Source organism: Equus przewalskii, chromosome 8, assembly GCF_037783145.1.
Source record: "Equus przewalskii isolate Varuska chromosome 8, EquPr2, whole genome shotgun sequence".
NCBI classification, from domain to species: domain Eukaryota; kingdom Metazoa; phylum Chordata; class Mammalia; order Perissodactyla; family Equidae; genus Equus; species Equus przewalskii.
This window is the reverse complement of record NC_091838.1, coordinates 23,877,995-23,905,184: the sequence shown is the minus strand read 5'-3', so window position 1 is coordinate 23,905,184 and position 27,190 is coordinate 23,877,995. Positions and strand designations below refer to the sequence as shown.

General features: G+C 42.0%; 1 protein-coding gene across 2 annotated transcripts in view; it reads left to right on the top strand.

Annotated features, from left to right (window-relative positions):
• Window positions 1–23,130: 23,130 nt before the first annotated feature.
• Window positions 23,131–27,190, top strand: part of RAB2A (RAB2A, member RAS oncogene family) — a 95,997-nt gene continuing 91,937 nt past the window's right edge. For both annotated transcript variants that reach the window (XR_011543029.1, XM_070630539.1), the window contains exon 1: window positions 23,131–23,578. Coding sequence is in view for 1 of the 2 variants with exons in the window: in XM_070630539.1 (XP_070486640.1) it covers window positions 23,533–23,578 (46 nt within the window). In the remaining variant the exon portion in view is untranslated. The remainder of the gene's footprint in view (window positions 23,579–27,190) is intronic.

The window sequence follows — 27,190 nt, the reverse complement described above, 5'->3', positions numbered from 1 at the left end:
CTTCTCAAAAAGTTAAAAATAGAAATACCCTATGACCCAGCCATCCCATTACTGGGTATCTATCCTAAGAACCTGATATCAGATATCTCAAGAGTTCGTTGCACCCCTATGTTCATCGCAGCATTATTTACAATAGCCAAGACGTGGAACCAGCCTACATGCCCAGAAACTGATGATTGGATAAAGAAGATGTGGTATATATACACAATGGAATACTACTCAGCCATAAAAAAAGACGAAATTGGCCCATTCACAACAACGTGGATGGACCTCGAGGGCATTATGTTAAGCGAAATAAGTCAGTCAGAGAAAGACGAACTCTATATGACTCCACTCATAGGTGGAATTTAGTATATTGAGAAGGAGATCTGATCGGTGGTTACCAGGGAAAAGGGGGGGTGGGGGGAGGGTACGGAGGGGGAAGTGGTGTACCCACAACATGACTAAGAAAAATGTACAACTGAAATCTCACAAGGTTGTAATCTATCATAACATTAATAAAAAAAAAAAAAAAAAGATGACAGGGGAAATAATGAGATCAATTGCTTAAGGAATAAGTCAATGTTTAGCAGATAGTTATAAGGATCTGGAACTCAGGGGAGTTCTAGCCTGGAGCTACAGAATTGGGAATAATCATCTTGTAGATAATAGTTAGAGACAGGAGAATTGATGAGATCATCCAGAAAGGGCCTGCAGACCAATGTTTCTCAAAGCGTGATTCTCTTACCACATGCACGAGAATCATCTGAGGAGCCTGTGGAAATGAATTCCCAAGTTCAGTTCCAGACTCACTGAAGTCAAATTGTGAGGAAGAGACTCACTTGGTCTTCTGCATTATGAAAAAAACGCCTCCAGAGATTCTAATGCATCTGGAGCTTACAGTTAAACACTGACATACAATGGTGTATTAATTAGTCAAAGTTGTCCAGAGAAAATGGAACCAGTGGGATATGTGTGCGTGTGTGTACACACATACAGACAGATAGATAGACAGGTTACCTATCTATCTATAGAGATAGAGATAGAGATAGTAATATATAGATAGAGAGAGATGTATTTTAAGGAATTGGCATACGTGATAGTGAAGGCTGGCAAGTCCAAAATCTGCAGGCTAGGCTGGTAGGCTAGAGATCCAGGGAAGAATTGGTGATGCAGCTTGAGTTCAAAGGCATTCTGCTGGCATAATTCTCTCTTCCTTGGGTAAGATCGATCTTTTTCTATTATGGCCTTCAACTGATTGGATAAGGCCCACCTACATTATGAAGGTAATCAATCTGCTTTAGTCAAAGTCTACTGATTTAAAAGTCAATCTCATCTAAAAAAAATACCTCCACAGAAACATCTAGAATTACATTTGACCAAATCTCTGGGTACTGTGGCCTAGTTAAATTGACACATGAAATTAACCATAGCAGGTGAGAAGGGAAAGAAGGGAAAAGGAAGAGAGTCAAAGAAAGAATGCTAATGGGCAACAACACTGAAGGCCAAGCAAAGCAAGAGAGAGCCAAGGCAGAGAAGGGCAAGGAGAGTGACCACAGAGATGCCAGGAGAACTAAAGAAACGGTGCTGCCAAAGCCACACACACACACAGACTAAGAGGTTAAACTGGCCAACAACGTTAAATGACTCAGAAAAATCAAGAAGATGAAAAGTGAAAAAACTCACTGGATTTGGGAAACAGGCATTTGGTGACGTGCCAAGCAATTTCAGTGACGCAGTGAAGGTAAAAATTTGACTAAAGTTAAATGAAGAAGAAATCATTAAAAAGCAAACGCAAAGGTTACAACCAGAACTGGTGAGTGGAGAGGATTCTCATCGACTATTAGAAGAAGTATAAACAGCGTGAAATTTTACATCAAAAGTTTTTAATATGATCATACCATTTGACAGACCCATTGTACTTCTAGAAAATTATCCCAAGGAATTTTTTTTTTTTTTGAGGAAGATTAGCCCTGAGCTAACTATTGCTAATCCTCCTCTTTTTGCTGGGGAAGACTGGCCCTGAGCTAACATCCGTGCCCATCTTCCCCTACTTTATATGTGGGACACCTACCACAGCATGGCGTGCCAAGCGGTTCCATGTCCACACCCAGGATCCGAACCGGTGAACCCTGGGCTGCCGAAGCAGAACGTATGCACTTAACCACTGTGCCACCCAGCCGGCCCCTCAAGGAATTTTTTTAAAGTGGATTTTTGTTGATGGTGGTGGAGTTGAGGGGTTCTTTTTTCTTTTTTCATATTATTTATTTACTTATTTATTCATTATTTATTTTGAGGAAGATTAGTCCTGAGTTAACATCTGCTGCCAATTCTCCTCTCTTTTGCTGAGGAAGACTGGCCCTGAGCTAACAACCGTGCCCATATTCCTCTACTTATATGTGGGATGCCTGCCACAGCATGGCTTGACAAGCAGTGTGTAGGTCTGCACCCGGGATCTGAACTGGAAAAGAGTAACATGCGAACTTAACCACTGTGCCCCAGGCTGGCCCCAAGTTGAGGGTTTTTAAGAATGTATCAGAAGTAGGGCATCCAGACACAGAGATTGTGTTCTGGCAGGCTTGGCTGTTTAGGGAGAAAGTTATTAGAAAGCGACTCAGTTCAAGGACAGGGTTTTTTGTTTTGTTTGCTTTGCTTTTTATTTTAAAATGAGTCTTTCTGTCTGAGAAGAGTGAAAACAAGACGCCCATGTAATCAAGCACTGACATGATACTCCCTGAGAGACACCGTCAGGGAGCAGTGCGGGGAGCAAGTCCCAATTATGCTCAAAAGCCTTGATGACTCACCTCTCTCTGAATGACGCTTTCCATGATGCCACCCCAATCTTTTGTTCAGTCGTTTTCCTTGGTACCCACCCACACATGCTCTGTGCTCTAGACAACAGTTACTCATCATTCCCAACCGCAGCCTGAACTCCTGCGCCACGCCTCTGCTCTGTTCCTTCCCTCTGGAACGCTTTCCCCATCCGGCTCTCTCCTCAAGTGAGAAGCATCGGTTAATCCCCTGCACTTTACAACAAGCCTGCACCTCTGTGACACTGTCACTAGCTATACTGCCTTACAGTTGTCTCTGACTCCTCTCTCTCTCATTAATCTTGACTTCTTAGGCTCTTTATAGCCTCATAGCATGGAGCACAGTGCCTTACACATGTTTGTTGAATTTCACGGAAGATTGCATTGGATTGAGGGTGCCAAATTGTGGTACATGCATACGCTGGAATACGTGTACAGTGCACTGATTACTAAGATCATCTCTGTGGCCAAGTCTTTTCTGATGTTCCCAGATAAAGTCAAATTTTCCCAGTCTTACTCTGATCATAGCATCTGAAATACTTTATTGCACTTATTTATTTACATGTGTGGCAGTAAACAAACAGCAAATAATTCCCTACTAGATTGGGAACTAATTTTTCACTTTTATATCCTGAGTTCCTAGCACAGGGTCTGACATATAGTACAGATGTATGTTTGTGCCTGTTGAATAAACAAATGGATTAATTATGGTGGAAAGAACATTGTTCTATATAAGGTCTGAGGATCTAAAGTATAACATGGTGACTCTAGTTAATAACACTGTCTCATATAATTGAAATTTGCTAGGAGAGTCTAACTTAAATGTTCTCTCTCTCACACACAAATATATATATACATATGTGAAGTGATGGATGTGTTAGTTAACTAGATCAAAGGAATCCTTTCACAACATATACATATATCAAATCATCACAATGTACACTTCAAATATCTTACAATTTTATTTGTCAGTTATATCTCAATAAAGCTAGAGAAAAAAAAGAAAATTGTTCTAGGAATTGTTACATTAGTCTACATAATGGAAAAGCACAGAGACACAGCAAAAAATTGCCAAGAGAGTTGAATAATATTTACGTTTTATCTTGAACAATCAGCAGGACTTCATCGGGTGGAGAAGTCAGGGAAGCATAATGCCAACCATCTAGGAAGTGCGAAAACACTGAGTAAGTAAAGAAGATGGAATATTCTGGGACTAGTGAAAAGTTGGGTATTGCTGAAGCATTATCCAGAAGGCAGGGGGTCAGCGATGGGAGGCTGAGAATGAGGGAGGACTGATTAGCAGCAGAAACTTGTAAATACAGTTTAAGATCTGATCCTGATAGGTTTCATGGACCATGATAAGAAATTTAGACTTATAGCTAATGTGTAGCAATCACAGATTTTTTTATTGTGATAAAAGACATGTCACATAAAATTTACTATTTTAACTAGCAGTCAGATTTTAAATATAGGAGTCACACGGTCAAATCTGATAAGCTACTAAAAGAATCTCAAGATAATATTATTAAAATATGAATTATAATATAGCATAATTTCTAAGTCAAAAAATAAAAATATCAAAAGTAAAATGAATAGCTCAGAGGTGTACCAGAAATGGGGGCGTGCTGCCAAGAGCCCTTCAAGGAAGGATGCACTGCCCAGCTGTGGGGTGCGCAGTCAGCAGACAGCCCACAGCTGTCAGCCACTTTGGAGTTGGCCTCAGCTACAGAGAGCCAACCTGCCTGAGGACATGCACTTCCCGGGTATGTTAGCTAGAGTTAGTCATATATATATATATATCATATATGTATATGATATATGATATATAGAGACAGAGAGAGAGATTTATTATGAGGAATTGGCTCACATGATTATTGAGGCTGAGAAGTCCCATGATATGCCATCTGCAAGCTGGAGGCCCAGGAAAACCAGTGGTGTAAATTCCAGTCCAAATCAGAAGTCCTGAGAACCAGAGAAGCTGATAACATAAGTCCCAGTCCAAGTGCAAAAGACCAACGTCTGGGGCTGGCCTGGTGGTGCAGCAGTTAAGTTCGCACATTCCACTTCAGTGGCCCAGGGTTCGCCGGTTCGGATCTCGGGTGCAGACATGGCACCGCTTGTCAAGCCATGCTGTGGTAGGCGTCCCACATAGAAAGTAGAGGAAGATGGGCACGGATGTTAGCTCAGGGCCAGTCTTCCTCAGCAAAAAGAGGAGGATTGGCAGCAGATGTTAGCTCAAGGCTGATCTTCCTCAAAAAAAAAGACCAATGCCCCAACTCATCCAATCAGGCAAAAAGAGCGAATTCTCCCTTCCTCCAAATTTTTGTTCTGTTCAGGCTCTCAACCGATGGGGTGATGCCCACCCGCATTGGGGAGGGTCATCTGCTTCACTCACTCCACCAATTCAAATGCTAATCTCATTCAGAAACACCCCCACAGACACACTAGAAATAATGTTTAGCCAAATATCTGGGCACCCCATGTCCCAGTCAAGTTGGTATAAAAAATTAACCATCACACTGGGGCAATGTCTCAGTCACTGGGGCTTCTTCAAAATCTTTAAATTGCATTTAAGATTCTGTTCCATAATGATTAGCAACAAACAAAAAGTCCTTGCTTTCATGAATCTTAGAGTCTATTGAGACAGAGAAAATAACACATACAAATATATAATTGCAAACAATGATGAGTACTGTGAAGGGACAGCTCACTGGACGTGGTAGACTTTGGTGGCCCCAATGAACCACACCTCCTTGTATTTTGCCCTTGTGTAATCCCCTTCCACGTTGACACTGATTTGGCCATATGATTAATTTTGGCTATTGGGACATCACATACATGGTGCAAGCAGAGGTTTGATGAGTTCTTACTCAGTGGGACTAGACCTTTTGGAATGTACTTTCTTAGAATCCACTTGCCATTCTGTGAAGAAGCTCGTCAACCACATGGTCCACGTGGAGGATAACCAAGGGCCCCAGCCAACCACCCCAGCTGAGCTCCCAGTAGGTAGCCAGTATGACAAACCAGCCTTGTGACTTTCCAGCTATCCCAGCACCTCAGTCAAGACCACATGAAGCAGGAGAACTACCAGATCAACCGAAAGAATCATGGGACATAATGCCCTGTTAGTGTTTAAACCACCAAATATTGGAGTGGTTTCTAACACAGCAATAGATAACAAAAACGCAAGGCTATGAGAACAAAAATGGAAGGTCTTTTCCAGTCTGGAAAATCAGTAGGCCTTTCCAGAGGAATTGATGATTTACATGGACTCTGAAAGAAAAGTAAGAGTTATCTTCCAGACAGAGAGAGCAGTATGCAAAAAGGCCTGGAAGAAGATACATTCAAAACCAGAATGAAGGTCATTTTCTTACACATCTTCACCTCATTATGGAACATATAGAAAAGCAAACATATGTGTACACACATATTCTATTTATTTTATACAGCAATAGTACATTTAAGGAGATGAAAACCCAAAACTAAAACTGATATGTCTATTCTTATTACTACAGCCTTGCTATTATGAGCCATCTGTGACATGGACACATGGTGCTGGGACCATCTGTAATGTTCCTAATCTAATGGTTTAGACGATGACTCACACTCTCATTAGGAGATATTAACACCTCAAAAAACATTTGTTGGAAATAGCAAAGTACTGATCCCTTCAGATACTATCAAGTGGCTATACTTTACGGCACATAAGAATAGGAAGAAAGGAAGCTAACACTCATTGAGTCTGTTCTATGGACCAGGACATTTATACATTCTTTGGATACATTCTCTCATTAATCATCTCAGTAATCTCATGAGGTAGGTATTATTCCATTTTACTTATTAAAGAAAACATGGCTTTTAAAGTTTCATTAACTTACTCAAGATCACACAGCTCCAAAGCAGCAGAGCCAGCATTTAACCCCAGGCTCTGTTTCTAACCTCTATGATACCTACAGTAGCTGTTGTTGGTTGCCTCCCCTGCACCTACTTTCCCCTTCCTTCCAGATTTTTGTTCAGACGTCCATATCCTCCTGGCGTGTTTCCCCACACTGCCAAGCAATTTTCCAGTGCTCAGTGGACATTAACTGAGACACCTGGAGATAGCATCAGATCCCACGGGTTAAGGACTCAGTCCCACCAGACTGCCCCCACTTCAGATGCCAATCACAAGTTCCAGGGGCCACCTGTACTGCTGACTGACATGCCATAAATTGAAGTTCCCAGGACCCTCTTCTTGGATCTGATAATTTGCTAGAAGGGCTCACAAAGCTCAGGGAAACACTTAGAATTACCCTTTTATTTTAAAAGGATACTGCTCAAGAACAGCCAAAGGGAACAGATGCACCCTCGGGGTGCATCACCTTCCCAGCACCTCCATGTGTTCACCAACCCAGAAGCTCATCAAATCTGTCGTTGTTGAGGGTAAAACTGATACATCTATTCTTGTAACAGAGCTTAATCTGCAGCACCTCCTCCCATTCCTAGAGGCTGGTGGCTGGGCCTGAAGTTCCAACTTTTTAAGCAATAGACTTTCTGGTGACCAGCCCCATTCTGAGGCTATGTATGGCCTCCACCTTAGGTCTCCTCATTAGCATAAACTACAATGTGGTCAAAAAGAGGCTCCTTATAAATAACAAAAGACACTCCTATCACTCAGGAAATTCCCAGCGTTTTTGGAGTTCTGTGCCAGGAACAGGGACAAAGACCAAATGTGTTTCTTATTGTACCACACCTCCTCATGAAGCCAGTGAGATTCAAGGGCGGGCCTCTTTGTCTACAGCAGTATTTCTTAGCGGGAGGAGTAACTGCCGATTGGGGCTGGCCAGTTCTTTGCTCGGCAGGACTGTCCCATGCATCTTAGGATGTTTCGCATCCCTGATTTCTTCTGCAATCATTCTAAGAACCCAAAATGCGCAGCACGCACCTGCATGCCAACGCTCTGCTTAAGAATGACTGGTCCTTAGGAAGTGAAGTGCCTCCTGCCAGTGACGGGTCGGGAACTTACCCAGTAGTTAGTGAGCCAACCATTGATGGAATTTCTCTGCCATACGGAACAGTCCAGGAATGGGAATGCAGCTTGGGTCAATGAGATGAAAGGGGAAGTGTGCTAGGCAGTTCTCTGAAGCGAGTATACCTGGAAGAAACAGCTTGTTTGCCCTGGAACTTTTCTTGTATACTAGTGAGAACTGTCACTGCCAGCCTGAAGATAAAGCCCAACCCTGGAGCTAGGCAGAGCTGAAAAGCTCTTAGAAAGGCAGCTATGAACAACTGATCGCTCACTCATCTCTAGTTTTTCAGTTGAATAAGCCAATAAATCACCTTTATTCCTTAAGTCAATGAAGTTAAATAGTAAATCCCAAATGTTGGGCTTTCTGTTGTTTACTGAGACAAATATCCTATCCGATGATGCGGGGTCGGTGAGCTGAGGAGTCAAAAGAAAGATTTCTTGGACCCTCAAGCTCTGGCAGTAGTGCTCTTTTACTTAGACCATAGTGTGGAATAGCATGGGGACAGGACCCATGGGCAGTAAAGAGCTGCTGCCGCTGCTGCCATGAGGACAGGACCCATGGGCAGGAGAAGCTGCTGCTGCTGCAAACATGGGTGGAGAGTAAGGCTAAATTTAAGGCATAGGTATGTGAGTTATCTCTATACAAGACAAAGGAAAGAATATGTAAAAAGAGTTGGTAAAATGGTATCAGTGCCGGTAAGATCTGGTTATTGGGTGGTCCTATAACTTTTAGCTAAGAATCAAACCGGATTAAGTAAATGGCAGAAGCCACTTCTTAAATATTATCTTCAGCTAAGGACAAGGGAGAATCTTGGGGGAGGGGGTCAGTTACATGAGGTTGCCAGACAGTAAACAACTTAAGTCCTTGCCTTCCCCGTTAAGAGTTTCCAGAGATAAGGCCATCCCCCTTCCTCCTGGTGCAGAGAGGGAGACACCCCCAACAGATGGAGACTTCCTTCACAAATGCAAATGTCTCTCATCAAAGGGCAAGCAAATTCCACTCCTCTGAGCCTCCTTCTCATCTGCAGTTTTCAAAAGTAACCAGCCCAAAATAATCCTCATCATCCGATATGGTATCTATTTTTAGGCTTTTACGTCCTACTATCTCTACTTAGAGTAAAGAACATGCCCATTTGGCTAGTGGCAGCAAAGGGCAGCACAAAGGCACAGATTTCAATTTCAAAACTTTCCCAATTTTTTGTTCTCTACTTCAGCTTTTTTTCTGCATCTGCCTTCCTGTTCCTCCCTCTTTTCAATAGAAGAGACATTCGTTTTTCAGTCCAGGGTGAATTCTGTCACTTGCTCTCTTGGTACCTCCTCAGAGGTCTCTCTCCATCGTGCATCCTCCCTCTGTCTTGACTCTCCAGCCTCTCTCTGTCTACAGCTCTACACCCAAAGCACATACTATGCCCAGACCTCTTCCCTCAGTAACTCAGCCCTCACCTAGACGAACACACTTCTTTTCTTAATTAATTTTTATTCTTTTTAGTTGAAGTATAAGTAACTTACAATATCCTATTAGTTTCAGGTGTATATCATGGCAATTCAGTATTTATATACATCACAAAATGCTCACCATGATAAGTCTAGTTACCATCTGTCACCATACAAAGTTATTACAATATTATTAACTATATTCCCTTTGCTGTGCATTACGTCCCCGTGACTTATTTATTTTATAAATGAAAGTTTGCATCTTTTAATCTCCTTCACCAGTTTCACCCACCCCTCCCAAACCCTCCCCACTCTGGTAACCACCAGTTTGTTTCCTGTATGTATGAGTCCATTTCTGTTTTGTTTTTTAGATTCCACGTATACGTGAAATCATACAGTATTTTTCTTTCTCTGTCTGACTTATCTCACTTATCATAATACCCTCTAGGTCCATCCATGTTGTCGCGACCTAGGCAGTCAGCTCTTTGACATCAGTCCCAGGAATATTTTTTTGGCCCAATCTCCTCAGGCAAAGGTAATAAAAGCAAAAACAAATAAATGGGATTATAGCAAACTAAAAAGCTTTTGTAGGAAACCATCAAGAAAACAAAAAAGTAATCTATTGAATAGGAGAAGATATTTGCAAATTATACATCCTGTAAGAGGTTAATATCCAAAATATATAAAGAACTTACACAACTTAATATCGAAAAAACAAACAACCCAATTAGAAAATGGGCAGAGGACTTGAATAGACAATTTTTCAAAGAAGACATACAGATGGCCAACAGGAACATGAAAAATGCTCAGCATCACTAATGCGCTTCCTATCGTCTGTGGCACTTCCTTCACAGCGCTTCACTCCTTAAAAGTGCTGTCTTCCTCTCCTCCTCCACTTCCTCATGTTTGCACTTCCCTCCACCAATTAATCCTTAAATGATTAATATCTGATTTGTGCCCCCAAATTCTCTAAAGAAACTGCACTGGTCATGTTCACTGATTAACTCCTAAATGATAAACCCAATAAGCATTTTCATCTTTCTGGTTTCTAACATTTCTCCTAAATAGATTAATTAATTCCTCCTTCAAATATTGCCCCTTCTTTGTGTCTGTTCTAGCACCCTCTGACACATAGGTTCTCAATCTGGGGTCCATGGATCACACAGATATGGATGGGGGGAACAATTGCATCTTTATTTTCATTAACTCTAACTGAAATTTAACATTTTCCTCAGTTATGATTGTTATCAACAAACCACAGTGGTATGAGCAGTGCTTATGGCTTTGTCACTAATAGAAATACGGATGCTTTCATCATACATACAATTGGTACAAATATCTTGTCATATCATTGATACTCATCCCAACTGCTAACTTATGGTCATTAGTAGACCTCTTGTTAGATCCTGATATTTAATGTGTTAATAAAGGAGCACATACATTACTGTAACACAAATTTATTTTTGGAATATTTTAACAACAATTCTAATATAATTTAATTTTTCTGAAATCCCCTGTATTTCATTTTGTACTTTAAAATCATTATTCTGAGAAGGCATCATGAGGTTTACCAGACTGCTAAAGGGGTCTATTGCTAAAAGAAAACACCACTTAATATTTCCTGCCTAATTTTTTTTTAATCTCTCTGATTACTTCTTCTCAGTTCAATTTTGAAGCTCGTGTTACAGGACCCATGGTCTCATTTTTTTGGTAGCCTCAAAGCCACATGTGACTGACATTGTAGTCATGGGTTTTCCAGCAAGGGTTCACGTAACAACTTGGGCATGAGTTTGTACCCTAAGAGGTAATGCTGAAATTCAGCATATAATGATGACAGGCATGTGGTGACAATAGATGACATATGAGAGATTTGCATATCCTAGGCACTGCACCATAGCCCTATGACTTTGATATTATTTTCCCTATTTTACAGACTAAGAAACTGAAGTGCAGATGGAATCAATGGCTTGGCTAGGTCATATGGTCAGTAATTAATGAGACAGTGGGCTTAATATACTGCAAAATGAAGTTATAGGAGAAACTTAAAGATCCAGATGGGATCTCGGGGCCAGAACTTGATGGTAATTTGATTAAATTTGTTAAGGTATCCGAAGTGACTGTCCATCTGAAGGAGGTTTGGTCAGCCTCAGAGGTTTGAAAAGGAAGATCTCAGAGATAAAATTGGTGTTCTCTGTTGCAGTACTACTCAGGTGAGTTTTTCACTCGTCAAAGTCATCAGTACTTGGTTAAGGCCATTGCCCTCAGAGGCCAAACAGATATGCTATGCAGCTCAAAGTGAGACAAGAGGATGTGGTCAGACTGATGAAATGAGAGAGCAATGGAGCTGACGAAAGGCATTAATTAGGAGTCACAGGTTTTCTTCCCTGGAAAGATGGTCCCGAAAGTGAGATGGATGCCTAGTGTTCTCTTAGCTTAAAGTCATTAAATATTTCCGTACACTTTACTTTTTGTCCAGGATAAGAAAAAGCTAGTTGCATGGACTTTACATATTCCCGTCTCTGGGCCAGTGATTTCTCATTGCAATTAGACATTCTGCTTTTAAAAATCAGACTCATAAACTAGGTTAATGTGAGTCCATTCCTGAAAGATGGATTCACTCTTGCTGTGCAGAGAAACCAGGTTTCTAAGCCTGATTTTCTATATACACCATCCTGTGTGTTCTCTTGGGAGACTCAATATATCCCTTCTTCACAAACATAAAGCGTCCATCACTTCCTTGTGGAGGACAAATACGTTTTTCCTATATATTATATGCTGATGACTCTTAAATTTGTATGTGGAGGTCAGAACTCTCACCAGACCCATATAACCAGCCTCCAGCACTGCCACTTATCTGCTGTCACGACATGAGAAATTATTTAATCTCTTTAAGCCTCAGTCTCTTTCTCTATAAAACAAAGATTTTAAAATTTTTTAAAAAACTATCAGATTTGTTGTGAAGATTAGATGATTTAGGGTGGTTCGTTACACATTTCCAGTTGTATTAAACTTATAGGGAATTTAAACAATAACTGTCAGAGATTCAACAGATAAGCAGGTAGAGGGCATAAATATGTAACCTACAATAGAGGAACCACAAATGACTATCAGACACTTGAAACAGCCTTTGGCCCCAACAACAATACCAGCTATATTGTATTTCCATCTCTAGCTCACATCACCCCCCAAGCTTCAGACTCAAATGTCCAATTGCTCATTTGACGTCTCGACTTGGATGTCTCTGGCATCTCAGTGCAACATGTCCAAAACAGAATCTCTGATTCTCTCCCCTCTTTCCCACACACCTGCTCTTCTCCTACCTCAAGTGCAGTACCTTGTTCTTTAGGCAAAATACCTAGGAATTGTGCTTGATTGTTCTCCTTCCTGTCCTTCCATATACGCTACATCAGTGAGCTGGGCCTGGCTAGACCCTGGGGTCTTGGGTGGTGCCTGAACCCTCCTGGAAGCCAGAAGGGGAGTGACCTGGTGAAGTTCCTCAGGGAGTCAGGGTGGACGCATACTCTCCCTCTTGCCTCACAAAAAAATCCCACCCCTTCTGGCAATTCACCTCTCAAAACTACACCAGCAGAGCAGAAGAGAGAAAAGAAGAAGTGTCTTGGGACCCTGATCTGCCCAGATACCCACCTGGATGATTTGGGGTGTCATTCTCTGGTTTCCACGGGCTGGGTGGCATTTTCCTCCTAACCCCACACACGCTCTTAGGCTCTCAGTCGTCCTCCTCTGGCTTCTGGGCCAGCCCTCCTTACACGCCTCCTCTCATAATTTCTGGTCCTCCACTTGTTACCAAATTTCAGGAGCCTCTCCTACGAGGTCAAAAAAGAAACCTAACCATCTCTGTACTTCAGCATTTGTGATATGCAAAGTGCTTTAAAGCACAGGAATCAGGGCAGGGCTCTCCTCTGAGTCCAAGACAGGCTCTGGGCCTGCTTCCTACTTCTTTTCAAAATGCATTCCTTCCCTGTAAGGAGCAGCTGCTTTTGGTGTGTTCTGTAAAGATTTTTTTACAGTTTAGTCCTCTATGACAGGATAATTTTTATTAATTTTATCAATCATCTTTATTGCTTTTCTTGCATATTCTGCTAATTTTTTATGAACTCTTTTTTTTTTTTTGTCTTTTTGGGTTTGTTTTTTTTTTTTTGAGGAAGATTAGCCCTGAGCTAACTGCTGCCAATTTTCCTCTTTTTTCTGAGGAAGACTGGCCCTGAGCTAACATCCATGCCCATCTTCCTTTACTCTACATGTGGGATGCCTGTCACAGCATGGCATGACAAGCAGTGCTACGTCCGCACCTGGGATCCGAACCGGCGAACCCTGGGCTGCCAAAGCAGAACATACACGCTTAACCGCTGTGCCACCAGGGCAGCCCCAAGCTCTTTGATTTAATAAATAAGAATCTCTAGGTTTTTAATAAATAAATTAGGAGTCTGTAATTTCTTCTTAGCTTTAATTGAAACATGACAGTTAAAATGGTGTATTAGAGCTGTGTCAAGTTTTTGAATAAACTTTCATTTTATTTATGTTTGAATTTTTCTTCCAAATCTTTTAAGATATATATTCTGAGTTGAAAAGCTCTATAGTAGGTACACCTTCCACTAACCTACATCATGTTCAGTGCTATCAGGCAGAAATCTAACGTGGTAGGTGGAAACCTAAAATTGTCCCCAAGATCTCCACTCCCTGGTGCACACACACCTTCTCCTAGTTGTTCATTCAAACACTAACTTAGGTGCTGCTGTGAAGGGATTTTGCAGATGCAGTGAATGTCTCAAATTAACTGACTTCAAGATAGAGATTGTCTTGGGTGGGCCAGACCTAATCAGTTGAGTCTTTAAAAGGGATGGGGCCATTCCTGACAAAGAGATTCAAAGCCCGAGAGATTAAAAATGAAGAGGATTCTCTACTGTTAGCTTTGAACAGGTAGTCAGCCATGTGGCAAAGAATGTAGGCAGCTTCTAGTTGCTGAGAGCATCTCCTGGCTAATAGCCAGCAAGGAAACAGGGACCTCAGTTCTATATCTGCAAGAAACTGAATCCTGCTCCATCATGTGAGCTTGGAACAGGCCCCTAGCTCCAGATGAGAAGGCAGCTAAGCTGACGCCTTGATTTTAGCTGTGTGAGACCCTGAGTAGAGGACTCATACACACCACTCCCAGACTTCTGCCCTGCAGAATTGTAAGATGATAAATGGGCATTTTTTTGGCCACTAAATTTGTGGCATTTTGTTACTTAGCAACAGAAAACTAATCCAGTAGGAAACGCTTATGTTGAGACAGGACCTCTGCGCCACAGGACGTGGTGTAAGTCAGCACAGTAGGAATTGTAGTATTCCTGGAAGCCTTTTCTACACTGGACAACTTGCAATAACTCAGCTACACACACGAATGACTGAATAAATACATCCTGTGAAGCTAAATGTGCCCCCAACTCAACCAAAAAAAAATACCGCAAGGGGAGGTCTGACAGATAGGAGGTCTGAGTAAAGAGAAAAAACAGAATTCACTAATTAAGGTTTAGATATCTTACTTTTGCAAATTTTACCAAAAAAAAAAAAGGAAGTTGACCATGTGAGCACATTTGCCTTGGAAGGGGTTCATGCACATGAGGGACCCTGAGTTTAAGCTTCATTAGCTTCATGGGAAATCTCTTCATATATATATATACATATATATACGTATCCCTAGCACCTGGCCTAGTACCAGGCATAGGAATGGCAGGTCTCAATTCTTTCTTATATGGCTACATTAAATTAATCATTGAACAGTTGTTTACTTCAGTGACTTAGTGACTTCAAAATTTTCTTAAGTTTGGGCCAGCCTGTGGCCGAGTGGTTAAAGTTCCACGCACTCTGCTTTGGCAGCCCAGGACTCGCTGGTTCAGATCCTGGGTGCAGACCTATTCCACTCATCAGCCATGCTGTGCAGGCGTCCCACATACAAAATAGAGGAAGACTGGCACAGATGTTAGCTCAAGGCTAATCTTCTTCAAGCAAAAAGAGGAAGATTGCCAAAGGATGTTAGCTCAGGGCAAATCTTCCTCTCACAAAAAAAAAAAAAATTCTTAAATGAATTAATGTTAAGTGAGGGATGCTGGCACACTGAGTTCACTTTCAATTTCTCATATCCAGGGTCACTTAGAATAAAACATATTATATCGTTACTTCCTCATCTCTGCTTGTTTCCAAGAAAGAAAAGGTAAATAATTCAGCTTTTGTGTTTCAATTAGTAATTCAAGAACCTCAGTCTGTTCTTTTATAAATAAGCCAAATAGCTCATGGCAACGGCTCAGGTGAGTGAGACAAGCTCACATTTGGTGTTTGGATTTAGTGTCTTTTGGGGTAAAGTGAAAGGAGAACCTTCCAGAAATGCATTCAGTCAAGTCAAAGAGAGGAAGCAGGATCTTGTTGAAAGAGGTTTTGTCTATAATTGATTTTTCTAACGGAAAAATTAACAAAAAGTACAGTATATTAATGCTAACTAATCTTCTCTTTCTAACAGATGATTTTGTGTTAGTTTGTATCAAACGCAGTACAAGAAAATTAAAATATCCATTTACTAAGAGTGAAAAATGTCCTCCATTAAGTCTAGTAATGAAAACTTCAAGATAAGATTCCAAAATGACATAAGCCTACAGTTTTTCTAATAAAGACTACTAAATTACAGTACCAGAAAATACTGCTTTGAGGGAATAAGACGATCGGCAAACTTCTCCATGTTTACACCTTAAACTTGCTTAACCAAAAGCAGCGCTCCCCCATCTCTATTTAACATAGATTTTTTTAACCAGAAACTTAAAATGCATAATCAACTGCTATAATATCTGTATATAAGAGTTTTCACAGGAAGGAAAATGTTGAGTTCCCATAAAATTATTCAGTGGAGAAAGCGGAAATAAATTGTCTACTCCATGGAACCAAATGAATCCTTACCGTCTTAGGATGGAAGCAAACAGCAACTCTTTCAAAATGCTTCTGGGAGGTGTGTTGTCATTGTATCCTATCCTCAAAACAATTGCTTTGAAATATATTTTTGAAAACTGAAAAATAGGTTTTCTCTTCCTTTACCAACAGTAAAATAATTATTTTTCAGGTTCTTTATCTGAAAAACTGTTAAAAGTGTATACAACCAAAACCACAATAAACTTCTTTACAGACTAATCTATTTATAGTGAAATTTTCTTATAGATAGTCAGGCTTTATGAACCTGATTTGACCCTAAATACATCTGATTTTAGACAATTATAAGATCCCTATTTTCACTTCTTGATCTCTTCCATTTGTTGTAGCCAGCTTCTAAGACAACTCCCAGACATCCCTCCCTCTTGTATTAATGCCCGTGTGTAGTCCCTTCCTACATTTCATCATAGTGGATACGTGGGACCAGCTGAATACAGCAGAAGTGATGGCAGGTGGCTTCCAAGGCTAGGTCATAAAAGATGGTGAGGTTTTGGCCTGTGCTCTCTCTCTCATATCGCTCACCCTGGGAGAAATCAGCTCCTGTGTCATAAGGATACTCAAGCCGTCCAACGGGAGGTTTGTGTGGTAAAGAACTAAGGCCTCCTGCCAACAGCCATGGGAATGAGCCATCTTGAAAGTAAATCCTCCGGCCCCAGTCACGCCTTCAGATGACAGCAACCCTGGCTGAAGGATTAACTGCAATCCCATGAGACACCTCAAGCCAGAACCACCCAGCTGAGCTGCTCCCAGATTTCTGATGCACAAAAATCATGTGAGAATATTTATTGCTGTTTTAAAGTTGTGCTGTACTTCCTCAGAACCTGTTTATTTGAAGAGCTTCTTGAGAATTGATCCTCAGATTCCTTAAATTGAGAAATTTAAAAGTGCAGTGACAATTCTTGGCACAAATCTAAATTAGACTTGTATATTTTTAAGTGTGAGCCCTTAGATGTAATCTCAATTTTTGAAAAAGATTTAGTCTTTTAATAACAGCTTTTATTTTTTTTATTTATTTTTTTTTTAAAGATTTTATTTTTTCCTTTTTCTCCCCAAAGCCCCCCAGTACATAGTTGTGTATTCTTCGTTGTGGGTTCTTCTAGTTGTGGCATGTGGGACGCTGCCTCAGCGTGGTCTGATGAGCAGTGCCATGTCCGCGCCCAGGATTCGAACTAACGAAACACTGGGCCGCCTGCAGCGGAGCGCGCGAACTTAACCACTCGGCCACAGGGCCAGCCCCTAACAGCTTTTATTTTTGAAAATAAGAAAGTTTGGAAAAATTGACTCCTATTTTCTCCAGATTAGAAGCGAAATGTGATTCTGTGGTGGTAATTTTCCTCTCTCTCACTCCATATGTTGAAAATTCTGATAAGGAGGTTGTTAGAAGCAGAGATAGAGATTATGTGGGAGGGAGGGGAGGCAGAAGAAGTTGAAATGTGATCTCACAATTTGCTGCACCACTTATTTTCTAAGATCCCATCTCACACAAAAGACACCAGTGACAGAAGGTTTTCTCTGTCCATACCTCCCATTGGGACAGAGCTAACTTATCATTTTCTCAAAAACGGAGAGAAAAAAGATTTCTCTTTATCAAAATTTAAAGACCTTTAGGGGTAAAAATTAAAATAAATTGAAGCACTTATGGGAGTAGTAAATGGTTCTGTCTTCAGCTCAATGTGAGGTATACTCCTCATGCATCCCCATTCTCATTCCAATTCCGACTTTCCCAAAACAGGAACACCTACCAATCAACATAAGGTGTAGAATATATTAAAGATAAATGGAGAGCACAGTTTAAAGCAATGGCATAGTCTAGTCTCTGTTGACAGAAAACCAACAATGCAGATAATAAAATATTATTAATATTTTAAACATTACTAGTATTACTAATATTATACGGTTCTGTAGGAGTTAGCCTTTTAATATACTTAGATTCTTTTGCAGAAAATCATTCACCCGCAATTTGGTACATGTGCGCCTTCCTAGTAACAATTTACTTTTCAGAGTGCTCTCACATCCACCTCCCAGCAATTCTATTATGTAAGCAACCAGAATTATTATCTCTATTGAACATATGACAAAAAATTTGAAGAGGACTTTCTCAAGGTCAGCTAGTTAGTGCGAGGGAAGAAACCACAACTCGGGTCTCCTGGAATCCAATAGTGGGCCTCTCTCCAGACCACTTTCTCTGCTGAAAACACTAGGCAAATTTTAAGGACTTAGAAAATTAGTTAATTTAAGAACTCTGTTCTGGCTTTTAACTCACTTTAAGTTTTTTATTAATTATTAATTCAAAACATTTTATGCAGCTATCTTTTTTAATCCACTATTTTATAAAATGAGCTTATTATTATTCCAATATTCACTGTTTCTCTGGTCCCTACACTTATATAGGTCCCTTCTATTACTTATGATCAGTCCATTGGTAAAAAGAATAGCCTCCATATAAGAGAAAGCGTCTTCACCCACCTACGCAGACACCGACTAAGGATGTGAGTGTGTGATCATTTGATTTTCTCTTCAAGTAAGCTTTTGAAAAATGAAGAGAAAGGAGTGGAAGAAAGAAAACAGTCATTCTGCCTTTGACAAATGGTCAGAAATAGGTCATGAGTAGAAAAGTAAAACAGGGAATACTAAGTGCGTTACCCAACTAGAGGATAAACGGCAGATCAGGTGGATAAGGCGAACAAAGTACAATGGAGAGGACTGTTGAAGCATCTGAAATGACTAGGTTAAAGCAACAACTATGAAAGATAAGGCCCTTTAAGGCTCAGCTTAAATGGCTCTCCTTCCGTAAAATCTACCTAAAATCTACAAAATTTTGTCCTCTAAAATAACAGTCCCTCTCCTGTAGCCTTCAGCAGGCCAAAGCTCCTCATGACTTAGCACAAGGAGACTCTAATCTCCTTCAAGGCAGGGTCTTTGTTGGGCTCATTTAACTCCTACAGTTCTTAGTGGCAGGTTTGAGGTGGAGGACAGGGAGAGGACAAAGAGAAGGGGAAAGTGACTTTAATATTTATTTAACGTCCACTGTGAGCTTGACATTGTGCTAGACGCTTATGTCATCTCCTGAGGAAACTACGGCTTAGAGAGTTGAGTAATTTATCCAAGATCACTCAATTCAGGATTTGAACCTAGTTCTTTCTTCCTCCAAAACTAGTCCTGAGCTTATCAGTAGTTGCTGGAAAATTAGTTCTGTCATAGTATTTAGAAATGGCTGAAAGAAGGCATTTCACAGTGGTTCTTAATTATTTGTGGGTCATGGACTCACGCAAGAATGTCTCCTATAAAATTACATATATGCAAATGCGTACAACATTTTGTATACCATTTCTGGAGGAGCACAGCGCCCCCAGAGTGCATTCAAGGAGTGGCTATGGAAACCAAAATAAGGACCTATTTTACAGTATCCCAAGCTTCCCTTCTCCCATCCCATCCCACCCTACCTCTCTTCCCACAGGCTGAGAGCAACCAAAACCAGAGAAAATTTAAACACTTGAAAAGTTTGGTTGGGCGCAGTAAATGCAAATTTCCAACATAATACTGTAGTTAAAAAAATCATGGAGAACTTAAATAAGGAGACTTTGGAGAATGTAGTCTTCCCATCTTTAAATTTCACAGTTATGACCTTCAGACCATATATGATGTAAGACTGAGAGATGAGGTTATTGGAATTCATTCCCAAGGGAGTGAAATAGCTGAAAACCAAACTGAATGGAAAAACCCCAGGATGTATCCTACCACTTAAGGTAAAAGAGGTTTCTTTCTGTCATTTTGTCTGAGGGATTTTTCTTGAAAAATGTTTTTGGATTTTGGGGGCTAAAAAAAATATTTAAAATGAAGTTTGTTTGGTTTTTATTTACACCCTGCATTGTTTCAAAGAGGATTTAAGACAGTATATAGGCTTAGAGAAAATATATCAAAATATTATGAACTACATGTAGAAAAAAATAGGAGTCGGCTCCGGGACCGAGTGGTTAAGTTCCCGCGCTCTGCTTTGGCGGCCCAGGGTTTCACCAGTTTGGATCTTGGGTGTGGACATGGCACCACTCATCAAGCCACGCTGAGGCAGGGTCCCACATGCCACAACTAGAAGGACCCATAACTAAAAATATACAACTATATACTGGGGGGCTTTGGGGAGAAAAAGGAAAAATAAAATCTTTAAAAAAATAAACAATGAAAGTAGAGACACAAAATGGAGACAGGAATGGAGCTGATTTTTTTTTTTTTGTTAAGGATTGGCACCTGGGCTAACAACTGTTGCGAACCTTTGTTTTTTTTTTTCTGCTTTATTTCCCAAACTGTCCCCCGGTACATAGTTGTATATCTTAGTTGCAGGTCCTTCTAGTTGTGGGATGTGGGACGCCACCTCAACGTGGCCTGACAAGCGGTGCCATGTCCGCGCCCAGGATCCAAACCCTGGGCCGCTGCAGTGGAGCGTGCGAACTTAACCACTCGCCGGCCCCCTGGAGCTGATTTTAAAGCATAAATTTACATAATGATTAGGCCTGTACTCCCTCAAGGTAATTTAAACCAAATTATGCAGCACTAAGAGTTTTATATATTAAGCATATATTTTTCATAACTTACAAAATATCTTCACATCCATTGGCTCATTTGATCCTAAACTGACTTTGTGAGTCAGTTATTATCTATATTTTCCAGATAAGGAAACGCAGGCTTGGAGAAGGACTTGAAAGTTGAATGCCTGCTCTTTTCATTAGATTATACTGCTATGCAGCAGCTGATCACTCCAATTCCTCTGCACGAATAAGTAAGACATCTCAGTTCTGTGCAAGGACAAATACATCTGACTCCTGCCATGGGAGAAGGATTAACACCTACATTACAGGTGCCTTTAGATCTGGAGGTTGGATAGACACAAAATCAAAGAACTTCAGACTTGGAACAGCCCCTTTAGGTAACGCTTAGCTCCTTCACTATATAGACGAGCGACCTGAAGCTCTAAGAGGCCAAATGATTTGTCAAAATCATCCAATCAGTTAGAGGTAGGGCCAAGATCCAAAGCCAGGTTCCCTAAGTTCTTTTTTTACACACGTTGCCTCTGTAGCTTTACATCCATTTCTGTGATTTTTCACATACCCAATTCTGACCTTTCTCTTCAGTTTCCCTTGTGTCCACTGGGAAAAGTTCTATATGCATGTTGACATGGCTACAAGACCTTGTATGACCTGGCACCAGCGACTTTTTTCAGCTACTCACATCCTCTAACAGGATGGGGATGCTCCTAACTTGTAAGGACGCTAGGCTTTTGTGTAACATCTTGAAAGAATTGTCTTGTTGAGGCTATGGGTAAAGGCCATACCTCTGAGAGTAGTAAGGAATTGAGTTTTTCCTCGAAGGAAGGGGCATCCTAGACGTCTATCATTAGGAAAGACCTGAGTGAAGGTATTCAGATGGGAGGGACAAAATGGCCTCTAGAACCTGGAGACCTGGAGCAAGGACCTCCCCTCCTCCAAATGCAGAGTGGACCAGAATATGCAATTCCAGGTAAGTTTTCACCTCAAATTCTTGTGTACTATCCCTGAACCTTTAGTAAAATCCCTTCCAAATAGTCCAGAAAGAACCTGTGAATTAACACTTGGCAAGGCCATTCAAACCATGTAGCAACCAACCACAGCCAGCCAGGCATGAGGGTGTCAGCAGAACTACAGGGGAGATTACATGACAGAGAAGATTAGGCAACATGAACCAGGATCAGTAAATCACAGTCACTTTTCCCTTAGCAATGACTCTCCTTCCACTGACTCTCCTTCCACGGCCAAGATTAGAAGATATGAGTTAGTAAATGAGCTTCCTTATGTAACTGTAAATTCCCTGAACAGATCCACGAACTTTGCACATTGTTGCTCGTGCCTAAACTTCAGTTCCCTCCCCCAAACTTTGTCCTTTTGACAAACTCTTACTCATCATTCATATTCCTGGTTCAGATATCATCTTCTCTAGGTCACCCATCCTGACACTTAAACTAGCTCTGTCCTCTATCCCCTCTTCCAAAATCTGTGCTTCTTTACAGGGTTGGCCTTTAGCTGCAATGCCTAGGAACCCAGGAAACAGTACAAACTCAGTAAGCTTAGCTGAATGAACAAAAAAGTTACTTTGTTTTATTCTTTAAATATATTTTTCAATAGGTAATTCATGAACACTGCAAAAAATTTCAAACTGCACACGAAAAATTCGGTGAAAAGTAGGTCTTTCCTCCAACCCCATCCCCCTCCCTTGGTGCCAGTTGTGTCTCCTTTCAGATTGACTATGTACATACAGGTATCTAAGTGTATTCCTGTTGTTTTTATACACAACGGTAAAAAATATATTTTATATTTATATAATAAAATATAATTTATATATGTTATACATTACAGATACATTTCAGATCTTATATATAAAAATGCAAAATATAATAAATATAAACATATTTAAATATAAAAACATAAATGTATATATAAATACATATTTATACACTGAGTCCTGTGCCTTGTTTTCGCTTAACATAAGTCAGGCTTTTCTCTATTTCTAATTAAGAGCCCCGTAGTATTCCACTGTAGGGGGCACACCATGATGTACTTCACATCCCCTGCTTTATGGTTGCGAATTTACTAACAGTTCCACGTTCACTGCCAGGCCCGCGTGCCCAAACATAGAAACACATCGCCCTCCAACCCATCCCGTGTGGCTCCTGCTTTTGCAAACATCTTTCCAGGGGCCCAGGGCCGGGACCTGCGCCGGACGCGACCTCCGCCTTCCCCCTAGGGGCCCGCACCCCCACCGCAGGGCGGGACGATGCGACCCCTCGAGCGTCCCGGCGACGGAAGCGAACCCTCCCGGCCCTCCGCCAGCATCTCGCGGCCGCCGGGGGCGCCCAGTCAAACGCGTCGGAACCACCGGCGCGCGGCCTCCCCAGGATTGGGGCAGACCGGCGGACGGGGCGCGGCCGGCTCGGCGCGGGGCGGGGCTCCGGCCGGCGGGGCTCCGGCCGGCGGGGCGCGGCCGGCGTGCGGGGCCCCTCCCCTTTCCGCCGGCGGTGCCGGCGGCCGCAGCACTTCCGGGTCGGTGCGGAGGCGGGGCGGCGGCGCCGCGGCGGCTGTTATTGTTCGACTGAACTGGGCCGGGCGCTGTCTCCGTCGGCTCTGCTGGTGTCAGTTTGTCCGGCTTCCTCTCTGTCCCTCATTCCCAGCGGCTGACGGCGACGGCGGCGGCGGGCGGGGCCTGGCGTTTCGAGGTCGAGCGGCGCCGGGGTGAGGGGCGCGGAGGAGGAGGAGCAGTAGCAGGAGGAGGAGCCGTGTGCCCTGGCACCGAGCGGCCGCGGCCATGGCGTACGCCTATCTCTTCAAGTACATCATCATCGGCGACACAGGTGAGGGCCCCGCGCGCGGCCCGGCGGCTGTCGGCGGCCTCCGCGCCCGGGCTGAGGGGCAAACGGCGTCCGGCCGCGCCGCGGGCGCCGCCGCAGCCCGGCGCCTCCCTCCCGGCCGCGCCGCTCCATTTCCGCAGTGCTGGAGCTGGTGACGTGGGCACTGCGAGCGGCCGCGGCCTGGCCAGGCCGTCCGCCGCCCCCGCCCGGGCCGGCCCTGCAGCTGGGGGCCGCGCAGCCGTTTGCGACGCCCGATCTGGGACGCGTGTGACCCGAGGGGCGGCCCAGCCCAGGGCCAGCGGGGCTCGACGCAGATGATTGCGCTCCCTCGCCAGGGCCCCTCTCCCCTCTCGGCCGCCCCCGAGAGAGAGAAAAGGAGGCAGAGGAGCGCAGGAGGTTGGGGGGCGGAGGATCCTAGGTGTCCTCAGCAGTCCCACCTTCTCCGATCTGCGCGCATCTGCCAAGGCCTGGGCAAAGCGCTGCCTGGTATGGGACAGCCAGCTCAGAAGGACAGAAGGAAACCTTAAAAAAAAAACTATTATTTTTAACACCCGCGACTGCCAAGTCGGAAGAAGTCACATGCCATTAGTTGACGGCTGGGGAATCCTTTTCGAGGTCATTAAAGCATGAAAGAGTTCTGTCGGCTTTGCCACGTGTAAACTGCGGCTCTTTGATAGTAATGCAAGGCCGTTCAGTGCTCTGGGTGTGTGCTTGCGCGTGTGTTGGGCACACGATGTTTCGATGTGTCAAATCCGGGGTCACAACTGCCCATTTTCAGGTGACCTGATGTTCATTTGAAGTAGAAAGAACTTCGGTTATTCTTATTTAAAATAACACCCGAGTATTTTTCATAGATGAGTAAAACAAACTCATTGTAAAATATTTTTTAATACTTGTGATTTGGGCATGACTTTGAATCTAATAATAAAACTAAGGCTTGTTCAGGTGTTGCAACTATTAATATGCCGGAGTCTGATTTCAGTGAGGGCTCTTACACAACTTCGGACCCTTTGCACAACTTTGGAAATGTAAGCAGCAGCTTGTGGTCGCACTAGTATTGCAGCAGATTCAATAAGTAACATGAGAAGCATGTTGATTGCTGCCTAAAAGAAAAACTTCCTGCTATAAATTCGGTTTTTCAGCAAGGTGTGTTTTTTCGTGTATGTCTAGGTGGAAACTGGATGGTTTTCTATGTAAAATTCTGGGTAAAGCAGTGCTTTGCAAGTGTTCAGTAGCAAATTTATATACTTTTTTAAATGCTGTGGCATATTTTGAAAGAAAGGAAGTAGGGTTCTAAAAGCTACTGGCAAATTTAGTTTTAAGCTGTAAAATCGAGATTGGAAAGGGAATTCACGTTAACTGTAGTATGAATGGGTTTGGGAAGTAGAGAGGAGTGATTATGAGCATTTCGTTGTAGTGAAGATTCAAGTTGTCCTTTGCAGGTTGCCTGCTTTCGGCTTCCTTATTGAGCATCTACTATAGGTAAAGTATTGTGCTGGGAGTGGTGGGTATTAACAAGTTGGTGCTCTGTTCTTTTGGAATTTGGCTCTTCCCGAAACATGGCTGTTAGGACGCTGTTTCTCTGCTCATGGTCTTTAGTTTAACCTTCAAGGAACTCCATTAGTTCAGCCCCTCTTTACTTTTCTAGCCTTCTTTCCCGGTATTAACTGTTCCCTACCTTGCTTCTCCCAGTGAGGCCCAGTGGCTGCTGTCTGTGCTTTTTCCTGGTCCCTGCTGCTCGCTCTGCTTGGAGTGCCTTCTCTGTGGAAATGCTGTCAGTCCTTCGGAGTCTGACCCAGTCGGCGGAAATGCTTTCAGAGTCAGCATACATTAAGCTCTTTTGATGTGTCAGGCTTTTCCTGTTGTCCTGGCTGGAACTGACTCCTCCTCCTCATCTGGATGTGTCTCACTTTGTATCATTCTTCTGGTATTGGTCCCGGCTGTTTTATAGATACTTGTGTAGGCCTCTCTGTCTGATTCTATACGTCTTGAGGGCAGAAAAAGTGTTTTGTATGTCTTTGTATTTTAGGAAGAGTCTAGTAGAAGGTAGGCCCTATACAGTTAATTAAATTAATGAAAGAAAAGCCAAACAGGCCACTATGTTCCTATTAATATACATTAATAACTTGACAGCACGATTTTTTTTTAGCCCAGTTCTGCCACTTGCTTACTGTTGACTTTGGCCAAAATTCTGTACCACGTTTCCTTGATTCAAAGTATACCCCTGCTTGTAAGATACACTTAATGTGGCCCTCCCCACAAAAGATGATATTAAATCATTAATGTATTTTATATTCTGATCTTTGAAAAAGTCCTAGTGTGAAAAATATGCATCTTAGAATGAAGGAAATCACTACTTTTTCTGGTTCTCGCTTTCCCAGCCTATAAAAAAATCATTTGTAGCCTTTCATTTTCTCAGTAGAGAGATATAATGAGGACAAATGTGAAAATATCATGCACATTTTCCTTTTTGGAGTTTCATAGAAGAGATTTTTTAAAACTTTTTACATGATCATGATGATACTATTGAAATATTTATTTTCTTACTGTATGACCAAATACAGTTAAAATATAGCTTTTAAATTTTTCATTGGAGTGTCTTGTTCCTGAAAAATAATTTAGGAAAATGTGTCATTTAAATCTTGATATAAAGTGGAAATTGGTTTTTAGCAAACCTGGCCTAATATCACAAGCAGATAATTATCAAGTGTAGAGGGAGACAAAAAATTGTAATAAACCTATAATTGTTGTTCCTAAAATTCTAGCATCGGCTTACCATTTTAATCTTATCACTGCCCCCGCCCCCGCCCCCCCCCCCCGTCACGCAACTAGGTACATAAAAGCACAAACCCTGTTGTATTCTATCTGAAATGCCCCTTCTTGTCATGCCCCCCACCCCCTCAGAAAAATGAAAAGAAAGATTAGGTCAAAACTTTTTCACCTGACCAACTCTTATCTATCCATTCTTTTAAGATGGTAACAAACACTGCCACTCCTTATTGCGTTATACCCATCCCCTCTTCCTTCATTCTCTGATCCCCCTCTTCTCCCCACTTCCACACACATTTTTTTTTTTGCTTAAAATGTTTTGAGGATAAGCGCTGTGTAAGAAAGTAAACAAGATCACCCTGGTTACGTTAGTTACATACTACTGTATCACCCAAATGTATTTTTTTACATTTTGTGTTTTGTTTTTTACTGAGGAAGATTTGCTCTGAACTAACATCTGTTGCCAATGCTCTGCTTTCTTTTTTGGTTGAGGAAGATTCGCCATGAGCTAACCTGTGCCCATCTTCCTCTGATTTATATGTGGGTTGCTGCCACAGCATGTCTGCCCAGTGATGTTGGTCTGCACCCTGGGATCTGAACTTGCGAACCTGTGCTCCCAAAGAGGAGCACGCTGAACTTAACCGCTCCGCCATGGGGCCAGCCCCTGAATGTATTTTTTTTTATTGAGATATAATTGACATATAACATTGTGTTAGTTTTAGGTGTGCAGTATCAGGGTTTGATATATGTATATACTGTGAAATGATTACCACAATAAGTTTAGTTAACATCCATCACCACAAATAGTTACACATTATTTTTCTTGTGATGAGAACTTTTTAGATT